Source organism: Jatropha curcas, chromosome 3 (genome assembly GCF_041381405.1).
Source record: "Jatropha curcas cultivar XTBG-Jc1 chromosome 3, XTBG_Jcur_1.0, whole genome shotgun sequence".
Lineage (NCBI taxonomy): Eukaryota > Viridiplantae > Streptophyta > Magnoliopsida > Malpighiales > Euphorbiaceae > Jatropha > Jatropha curcas.
This window is the reverse complement of record NC_143153.1, coordinates 8451843-8463012: the sequence shown is the minus strand read 5'-3', so window position 1 is coordinate 8463012 and position 11170 is coordinate 8451843. Positions and strand designations below refer to the sequence as shown.

Genomic DNA, 11170 nt, shown 5'->3' with positions numbered 1-11170 from the left:
AATAGTTTTCCATAATATTTAAAAAGAATACAAAACTTTTTTAAAATAATTCATATTAAGTACTGAAAATGAAATGATCAATTTTTTTATACTTTAAATTCTTTTTTAAAAGATACAATTGATTTAACTAGAGTTTCATAAATTTTAAATTACAAAATATTAGATTTTTTATTCATATTAATATAAAAAATATAGTAATATTTTTAATTTTCACAACTTTTGATTTAATTTAATGAAAATAGTCAAAATATGAATACTTATATATCATTATTTATTTTCTATTCTAAATTTAGAATATATTTCTAATATTTAATTAAATTAGTGAATAATAAAATAATTACTTGTAAATTACTGAATTTTTATTTTCTGAAAACGTAAAGTATATTGTACGATAAAATTTTAAATATTTATTTATAATTTTTGAACTTATATTTTATATCTGATGATTTTTCTTTTAAATCTAGGTAATTACTTTATTAAGAAAATAATAAAAAATCATGATGAAATTAGAAATTCGGGAATGGATTTATTATTTCAACGATTTGATATTTGCATACTTTCAATGAATATTCTTTAAAAGTTGATAAATTATTCACATCTTGTAGTTATGAATTTATTTTTTATAATTATAATTTCATTAAATTTTTTTCCAATAAATTATAATTTTAATAGAAATTATTCACCTCTTTTTTTTATTTGTTTACTTTTATAATTTTCATAACTATACTTAAATACATTTTTAAAAAATAAAAGCAGACACAATTAATAATTTTATTTAATTTATGTCCATTCATAATTTTATTATATTGCACACAGCAATTTCATAATAACTGATAATACATGATAAAAAAAAAGTATCGAACTTTCAATATTTGAAATTCATTTTTATATAATAGAGTTAATTTTATTTAAGTATTAAAATTTTAAGTATAAAAAAATAAAATATTGACTTGTGTATATAAAAAATAAAAATATAATATAATATATTGAGTTTTTATTTTCAAAACCCGTTGATTTAATTTAATTTTAGAAAATGAGTGTTTATAATAAAATTATTACTTACAAATTTTGACAATTATTTTTTGAATTTAAACATATCAAATTAAAGTATATTTCATGACAAAAAATTTTATTATTTATTTTAATTTTGGAATTATATTTTGTTTATGATGAATTCGCCTTAAAAAATTTAATAGCAATTATTTTATTAAAAAAAATAAACACCACTTATGTCACTATTATCATTAATAAAATTAAAGTTATACATTATCAACTAGAATAGTATAATTATCGTAGTACTAATAAAATAATGATATATTCAAAAATTTTATAATTTTAATTTTAAATAAGATATAATCATGAGAGATTGAATTTTTAATAAAATTAAAGAAAAGAATAATCACAATCTATATATGAAAGTTGAAGCAAAAAGGTAGTTAATAAAATTCTTGATATTCAAAAGCAATTAAAACTAAACAGTTATAATAAGACAATTTCCTAATTTAGAATGTGACTACCTTTGTAATATTAATATAATAAAAATAATAAATTGATGTCACAGTTAGAATGAAATTAAACCTTCAAATTAATAAAAATAATGAATAATATAATATATTAAATTATATTTATCTTTCAATATGTTATAGAATTCAAATATATTATTTTATGAGTGTGTATTGAATTAGAATTGTGTAAGATTTTAAGAGAATTGTTGAGTTTGATGGAATTGAAAGATTTCCTAAAATTTTCATAGATTTCACTAGAATTCTACATAGAGTTTTATGGAATTGGTGAGACTTTTTTTATAGATTTTGATTGACTTTGATGGAATTACAGTGATTTTTATATATCTAATCAAAATTAATTCTAGGACCTAATTGAACAAATTAAAAGATTTTAGAGCCCAATTGAAAAACTGAAAAACAATGAGGGACCAAAAAGTAAATGCATCATCTTCTCCAAAATCGTTTTTTTCCTTCATTAAAACCTTACTGGCACCGACAATGAAAGGCCAGCAATGGCCACCATCGCCGGCAGCCATCTTGTGGTCCCAGAATAGTCACAATGTGGTCAGAAGACCACAGACTTCTCGTCCCTTGACTGAACGGCGACCACCTCATCCAAAAAACATAGATTTAAATAAATAAATAAATGAAAATATATATATATATATATATATATATATATATATATATATATATATATATATATATATATATATATATATATATATATATATATAAAACCGAAAACCAACAACCACAATTAGCCAGGACCTGCAACAATTGCGAGAGCTCACGCAATGAGGAGGTTTTATATTAATTTAAAATCGGTGTACAACCCGTCGCTTACAGCTCACGGAGCCTAGTGATCCGGCCACAATAATGACATATTGTATTCTTTAGTTCTTTGACTATTTCAATGCCTTTTCAATTTTTATTTGATTAAATTATTATTTAATTGAAATCAATGCATAAAAATTTCAAAAAATATTCAAATTAATCTGCACCATTAAAATTAATTTTTGTCAAAATATCAAATTCTCAACACATGCATTAATTTGAAACTAATCTAATAATTAATATATTGTTTTACATCTTAAGGGATAAGGATGGAAGTAGTATAGGTATTTTAGGATATGTGCTCTACCTCGATCTGCTTAAAAAGGATATGGGTAGTTATATAAGGGTTTGGAATGAATATAGATAGTGAAATTACTACTCATAATGGATATGAGTAGTGAAATTACTACAGATAAAGTACACGTACTACCCGTAATGGATACAAATAGGGTACGTGTATAGATATTTGGAAACCAACTACTCGTTAACCCTTAAATTAAACGGGTTCGGTAATAGGTACCCGCAAATGCCCTATCCATTATTAGTAAAAATGTATTTTAAATAAATTCAAATTTAAATAGTTTAAGATTCATGAGCACTCTATCCATTTAAGAAGTACTTTAAATGAATTTTGGATAGATACGGATAGTAAAATTTAAACGGGTTCGAATACAAGTACTTAAAAGAGTATTTAAATGGATTTAGAACGGATACGTTTAAAATTCGTGTGTACTTACTCTGCTTCCATCCTTATTAAGAAGTACATTGGATTAAGACTCTGTTAGATTTTAAAAAAAATTTTAAATCTTTGAGTTGGAGGATGGATTTGTGAATGACTCTTTTATTCATACCTAGCACTTTAAAATCCAATGAAATCAATAATTTTATAAAATCTTTCCAAATCAGTAATTTTTGAATACTATCAAATTTGTATGGACTCTTAAAAAGACATAATTGAATATCATCACATTTTTATCAATTTTATAAGAGTTTAAATTAAATGGCACAAGATTTTAATAAACTCCAAAAAATCTAGGTTGAATACTATTGAAATTCTAAAATCTTTTAAAATCTAATAGAGTTTTAGTCCAATACACTTTCCTTGAACTTGCTCAAAAGTTTGGTTACTTTTATTTATTTTGATTATCCATCAAGTTGGTTGAAGTTGAGATGTTTATGTTGCAGTCGATTTGGAGCAACCCGATTTGGACCTTTAGAAGAAAAAAAAAAAAAAAAAAAAAAGGAAACAAGAACCTAAGACCTGAACCTAAATTAAGAGCAAGGTCGTACGTGACTGAAGTTAAAAATATCATCAAATGAGTACAAAAATTTTCAAAAGCCCCCAGTTTATACGTCAACTTTTTAATTAAAAGTATTAAACACGCTTTTGAATTTTGCATCTCTTAGAAATTTCTATGTTGGAGAACCCATTTCTTTACTTGTCAACCATGGAAAATCCCTTTTAGAAAGACTGATTGGATAGTAATTGCGCTGTCTAAGCAAGAGAGCTAGATCTTGACTTCTTATTGGTCAGAAAGATATAGAAATAAAAACTAGCCTCTCATACAAGACACTCTAATCATATTATATATCGGCTGAAAGTATCTCCAATGTTAAAGTAGATTGCTCTTATTTAATTGTTACATTAGAAAAATAGAAAGATTTTTTCAAAAATGCTCTCCGATGCTAATGTCTATTTAATAAATCAAGCTGATGTGTCGAAAAAATAAACGAACATTATTAACCACACCTTCTATTTCTAAAGGGTTTCTTTGACAATGTGACATTTATTGCTCTATAGTAATTGACTGCATATTAAATTGTGTACACAAAAAAGAAAAGAAGAAATAAGATGCAAGATAAACCTGAAAGTAGTGCATTTTTAAAATTCAACATATAAATAGACATTCACTAACATTACCATTCACATCTTCTATTTCATATGACACATCAGCCACAATCCGCATTAGCATTGAAGATGCTCTGAAAATCAAGCCCCAAACATATCGTGAAAAGTCCTAGAAAATGCATAGATGTTGACTTTGCAATATTTTGGACAAAAAGTTTAATTATAAATACTATGAAACATTTAATTTGCAGTTTCATTGACAAACCAAAAGAGGTATTCATCAATAGAAATAGTAAAATAGAAAATGAGGTTCTGGGTATTAGTGATTTTGTTAGTTTTAGTCTCTACGTCAAGGGCCTTGGCTCAGCGGTGTGGAAACCAAGCAGGAGGGGCACTGTGTTCTGATGGACTATGTTGCAGCGAATTCGGTTACTGCGGTATGACTCTTGAGTACTGCTCCAATGGCTGCCAGAGCCAATGCAATTTTGATGGTGGCTCGAACCCTACCCCCAGCGATGGTAGTGGCAACATCAGTTCACTTATTAGCCAAGACATGTTTAATGAAATGTTAAAGCATCGTAATGATAGTAATTGTCCTGCTAATGGATTTTACACTTACGATGCTTTCATTTCTGCTGCCCAGTCATTTGATGGTTTTGGTACAATTGGTGATATTGACACTCGTAAAAGAGAGATTGCTGCTTTTTTGGGTCAAACTTCACATGAAACTACAGGTTTTGTGCATTCTTCCTAGCAATCTCAATTCCCTGTAAATATTTTTCCATGTATACCAAAATGCTGATATTCCGGTAAGAAATGCTTCCTGCCTATGAAAAATAACAGCCAGGAACAAGGTGGGTGTCTTGACCGAAAATACTGAGCTAAAATAGGTTTTTTTGGACTTTTGAAGGTGGGTGGCCTAGTGCCCCGGATGGTCCTTTTGCTTGGGGTTATTGTTATAACCAGGAACAAGACAAGGAAGTGAATTATTGTGTTCCAACTAAAGAATGGGCATGTGCTCCTGGTAAGAAGTATTATGGCCGAGGTCCCATCCTAATTTCATAGTAAGTTCCACTTCCTTACTACGCAAATGCTTTTGATAGCTGTTATTATAGGTTCTAGGAATACTATACATTTACTAGAGTTTGTGAACTAAATTATTTATTATTTGGTTATGATGTTAAATAAATCCAAACAAGTTAAGTTTTCAATGCAAACAGCAAAATTTCTTTTAAAATTAGAAATTTGTATCTCTTAGATAGTTTAATGCGAAATATAGTATAACTTTTTAATAAATAAAATTAGAGGTGGAAAACCGGTTAAATCAACTGGGTTGAAATTAAATCTCTTCAAGTTGTTTTGAGTTTGAATTACTTTAGATTGTATTTTTTTTAAAATGAATTCAGTTATTATTCGTTTTAATTGGAGTCTAGGTCAATTACTCCTTATCAGAACAAATTGCAAATTTTTCTTTTCGAAAGAAATACAAATTTCATTAAACAGTGTAAAAAGGTAATAGACATTGAGGGACAGATTCCCACAACTGAAAACGACCATATAAATAGAAAGCTGGAGCAGGGACAAGAGCTTTTTTTTTTTGGCTTGTCTTCTTATCTATCCAAGAACCACATTTGGCCAAAAGGTTAAACATTGCCTGGCAATCGTTCAAAATAATACCAAATTGCAAAATGATTTTAGATTAATTTTGATTTAAATTTACGAGTTTTGAATTAGATTAGGTCAAATGATGTTGGATTGTCTGTAATATTTTTTTAAAGAGAAAAAGACGATGTAAAAATAAAACTGTAACACGAGTGTTTTTAAAATTAGTTGAAAAAAAAAAAAAGAAATAAGATAGAGTAACTTACAAAAAACTGAAGACATGAATAGCGCTTCAAATAATTTTCCAGTTGAACATAAAAAAAAAAAAAAAGTAAATGAGCTCCAAGTAATATTTTGAAAATTGAATTCAACCAGCTTGTAAATCGGCTATTAAATTAAAACTAACATTTTTTTTTTAATTTATCTTCAACTAGGTTCAGTCAAACAAGTTGAAAGTAACAATAAATCCATACACTATCCACTAATATATACTCCTTACATTTTTAAATACTAGCTCGGTTACATAATACTTGTCATATTTGAAAAAATAATTTGTTTTAAAATTCTTGTCACATTTATGATTTCAAGAAATTATAAATTTTTTTCTATGTTTACCCTTTATATATGATTAATAATTATTATTTCAATTTAATGGGTTTTTTAGAGAATTAGTATTAAAATAATGGTAATATAGTCAATTCACTCAATAATTTATTTTAGACAAATTTAACGATTTTCTTAAGAGATATGAAATTTCAAATGTATATTATTGAATAGCTATAGTACTTGCCACATTTGATAGAATACTATATTCCAAATATTTGTCATGTTTGTGGACTCACAAATAATAAATTATTTTTTTCATTTTTACCCTTTATATATGACCAATAGTGATTGCTTCAATTTTTTAATAATTTATTGTAAGTTAGACAAATTAAAGGTAATATAATTAATTCACTTAATAATTTATTGTGAATTAGACAAGAAAATGATTTTCTTAATGAACGTAAAATACTCAAATGTGACAAATATTTATAAACAGAAAAAGTAATATTTAATACTCCATGTGTCTCAAAATATAAATCGTTTTTGGGTGATTATTTTCTCCCTAAATATAAGTCGTTTTAAATATTTTAAGGAGTAATAAATGATGTTTTTCCAATATTACCCTTGTTTAGATTAGTTGCAATAAATACTTTCACAAATAACTATTGGTTTTAAGATAAATGGTCAAATTACTCTTGAGTTTTTTATAATCGATGAGAATTAATAGTTTTCTTAATCTTTGTACAACAACCTTAAACGACTTATATTTTGGGACAGAGGGAGTAAGTAATAATATAGCAATATGTACATTAAAAATATAATACTCCCTCTATCCCAAAATATAAATCGTTTAAGGTTTTTGCACAAGGATTAAGGAAGCAATTAACTCTCCTAAATTATAACAAAACTAACAGTAATTTGACTATTTATCTCAAAACTAATAATTATTTGTGAAAATATTTATTTTATTTAATGTAAATAAAGATAACATTAGAAAAATATTATTTATTACGCTTTTAAATATTCAAAATAATTTATATTTTAAAACAAAATAATCATTCAAAAATGACTTATATTTTTAGGCAGAGGAGTATTTAATTACATTTATTGAATATATAACATATGAATGACTATTGACCTTGACTTTTGTAGCAATTTTAACTACGGTGCAGCAGGAAAGGCAATCGGCATTGACTTATTGAACAACCCGGATGCTGTAGCAGCCGACCCGATTATATCTTTCAAGACTGCTCTCTGGTTCTGGATGACCCCACAGTCACCAAAACCATCGTGCCATGCTGTCATTACTGGCCAATGGAAACCATCTGCCTCAGATGTACAAGCGGGTCGACTTCCAGGATATGGAGTCATCTCCAATATAATCAGTGGTTCTACGGAATGCGGTAAAGGATCCAACCCGAAAGTGGAAAATCGGATCGGATTCTATAAGAGATATTGTGACATTTTCAAAGTGGGTGATTATGGCGATAACTTGGATTGCAGTAAGCAAAGGCCTTTTGGTGAAATAAGTAGCACAAATAAAACGGTGCCGCGTTTAATCAAAACGATGTGTTTCATCATTTGAATTAATGAAACGTGCATTTTAGAGAAGGAGCGTATTATACGTGTCTGTTACTAATCATGCCATATCAATAGGAAGTAAATCATGTTGACAGAGGTTGTTAGGGCAAGGGTTAGAGTTGTTCCAAGATGTTGAATAGGCCCATTAAGGGCCTAATGTATCGAGCTATAGAGGAGGCCCAACTAAGAATTTATGCCAATCACTTAAAGGCCTTTTTTATTGTCCAACCCACTTAAGAATTTAGCCGAAGAACTCTCTAGAAGCCCAGAATGATTTAGGACTTTAAATATTTAGATACTTCGTGACTTGTTTTTCAAAATATTCTAAAAGTGACTTTTACTTGCCTAGCAAGAAAAAATTTAGTATAAATAGGACAAAACATTCATTGTAAAAGCAGGATACATTGAATATGCTAAAATTCTGCTGAATTTCATAGTATTTATTCATCTGTCTCTCTCTCTCTTCTTCATCTTTGCCGACTGCTTTTTCTCTCCTTATAGGTCCTTCACTATTTTATAGAAACTAGTCCAAGTACCCAATAAATTTTGGGGCAAAAAATCTATTTAGCATGCTCGGTAAAACTATTTGAATTTTGTGAAAATATCAAATAGTAATTGTGCAACTAAAACCACGTCATCAACCATCGAACTTGGCGGATGAAGTTGCGGTGAGTAATTCACCTAGGAATTCGATTGATAACTCTCCATCAACCGTGCCACCAATTGTTTGCACTATAAAAACAATCAAAGGCTGACAAACAGCTTGCGCGTCCTAAGTATTGAAGTCTACTAATTATAGAAGTAAATGTATTATCCGAACTCCACTCCTAATTAGAGGATTGAATGCATTTGGCTCTATGGTAAAACGTTTTGCATCAACACTTTGTAGAAAAATAGATTGAGCAAGAAAAATTAACAATATTGGGAAAAGAAAATACAATGAACTAAAATGAAATTGAAGTTGAAATAAAAATTGCTTGATTTATTGAGTAGAATTGAATTTTGAGTTTAATTTTTTGTTCCCTCGTTTGGGCTTTTTTTTTTTTTTTTTTTTTTTTTTTTGTGTTTGAGCTTTACTTTTATAAAGTTCCATGCGGTTTCTTAAATCCATGCATGCGACATCTTAACTGCTCAAGTAACTACTTTCCTCGTAATATTAAGTTAAAAGTTAATTAATTAGATATGGGCCTCCAATAAAAGACTAATTAATTAATAAAGCGGCGAACAATTTTAACTGTGATTAAGTCTCAAGTCGAATTAGGTGGTCCTTGGTAATAGGATCTGAATATCAGTAGTTTACACAAAAAAAAAAAGAGATAGTTAACTAGTAAAAGGGCAACTTAATAAATGTCAAAAATAAGGTTTCAAATTAAATAAAAATGTTAGAAAGGTTTAGAAATTAACATATATCAATTTTGGTAAAAAAAAATTAAGTAACAAGCAACCTTAAAAAGAAACGGCTTCTGTGATTCAACTACGATGACTAGCGATGGTGACAAAGGCGAAGATAGCAACGACGACGATGACAAAGGGGACGATGACAACAGCAACAACGACAACAAACCAGCAACGATTAGGGCTGTGCAAAAACCGAAACAACCTGACCGAAAATATAAGGTCCAAATAAATTTTTTGGGGAGTAAAATACTTTTACGTTTTTAAATTATAATCAAATTAACACTTACGTCCTTCTAGTATTAACAAATAACTTTGGAATCTCTAACTTATTATTTCATCCAATAAGTAAGTCCTTCAGTCTATTTTAAGTTAAAATCACCGTTAAAAATAAACAAAAAGTAGAAATGAGGAGAGAGAATATAAATAAATCTCCAAGTTACCCTTAATGACACTCAACTACTGTAGAGAGGCAAAATACCCATTTTTTTTCAAAATCCCCAATTTTTCATAAATTTAAGCAAAAAAAAAAAGTATGAACTTAAAGCTTATTTAGGATTACCATTCTGTGCATTCCAAGAACTCAATCTTCATATCCGTACTGTTAAATACACATTTAGTAGAACACATCAACCCACACTTGGCATTGACATCAACAAAAGCATTGGCCACCAATTCATGGTACTAAAACCCATGTCTAATTGAATAGCCATGAAATTTCTTTGACTGTACAATTGTGAATTTTCCAAGCAAACAAGCAAAATATTCAACAAATGACCTTGGCAGTCCTGGCAGTAGAACCAAGAGCTGCAACCATAGAGATAGTTAATGGCTTTTGAGACTCTTCCTCTCCAACTGACATCTTCACCAACATATTAAGACTCTCTCAAGAAAACTCATTTTTAGAAAACCCACAAATAATTAAATCTAATATAAACCAAATTTCTCATTGGCATACAATCAAACACGTGCATTGCATCATCAACTAACCCACATTTTCCATAAAATTGCAAATCAAAGCGTTACCCACAAAAAAATCAAAAATCAAGTGCATCTTTGTTACCATGCCACAATCACTTTAGCTAACCTAACATCTAAAACCCTAGCACAAGCCTTCATCACACAAGGGAAAGTAAAATTTTAAGATTTAAACTCTATATCTATTATCATTTTCATAAACATGTTAATTGCATCTAAATAAAGTTCATTTTTATTGTACCTACTGTTAGATTATTTTAATAATCTGTATGTGGCCCATGTGATTAAAAGGCTGGTTCTAATTAAGATGGCCCAAGATGATGGTTATTGGGCTTAATGGATAAGAGCCAGTTAGGGTTTTAATACCCTTCCTTTGCCTTATAAAAGAAAGAGGAATCAACAGATTAGGGTTAACACAGAAACAAGAGAGTGTGACGGCTCCCTCAAACACATACGGAGATAGTTTGTTTGAGAGAGCTCATAAAAGAAACTCCCGCAGCTGTTGATTATTCTCTGACCATTAAGAGAGCACTTACGGACAAAAGGCCAGAGTGAAGAAACGTAGATCTGCTGTTACGGTGAGAATCGAATTGTCCCAACGAGGTAACCCATAACATAGATCTGCCGTTATGGATTAAGGTACGCTTCCGATTATTGTATATTCTTGTCAAACAAATTCTATGAACAATAGATCTGGGCTATATTAAAGTTTATTCAACATGTGGTATCAGAGCCTGGTTCTGTTCTAGATTTGTATGATAGCGTTTTGTTTGGCTTAATTAACAAAAATTAATTTCGTATGGTGAAATTGATTTATATGGTATAAGCGAAGCCAAAATTATAGAAATTTGAAAACTGTTTGTTTTCTTTATGCTTT

The 11170-nt window shown here is 28.7% G+C and overlaps 1 protein-coding gene across 1 annotated transcript; it reads left to right on the top strand.

Moving 5' to 3' along the window:
• The first annotated feature begins 4282 nt into the window (after positions 1 to 4282).
• On the top strand, positions 4283 to 8915 carry LOC105645410 (endochitinase). Its single transcript, XM_012231011.4, has 3 exons — positions 4283 to 4925; positions 5102 to 5255; positions 7492 to 8915. Exons 1-3 carry the CDS (start codon positions 4496 to 4498, stop codon positions 7922 to 7924), a joined length of 1017 nt encoding a protein of 338 aa, XP_012086401.1. The 5' UTR covers positions 4283 to 4495; the 3' UTR covers positions 7925 to 8915.
• The last annotated feature ends 2255 nt before the right edge of the window (positions 8916 to 11170 follow it).

Bases quoted from the DNA above. Each gene is read 5' to 3' on its own strand.
- LOC105645410 (XM_012231011.4), top strand. From the start codon at position 4,496: ATGAGGTTCTGGGTATTAGTGATTTTGTTAGTTTTAGTCTCTACGTCA. The intron at 4,926-5,101 runs GTTTTGTGCATT...GGACTTTTGAAG, and splicing joins AACTTCACATGAAACTACAG to GTGGGTGGCCTAGTGCCCCG. The intron at 5,256-7,491 runs GTAAGTTCCACT...TGACTTTTGTAG, and splicing joins GGTCCCATCCTAATTTCATA to CAATTTTAACTACGGTGCAG.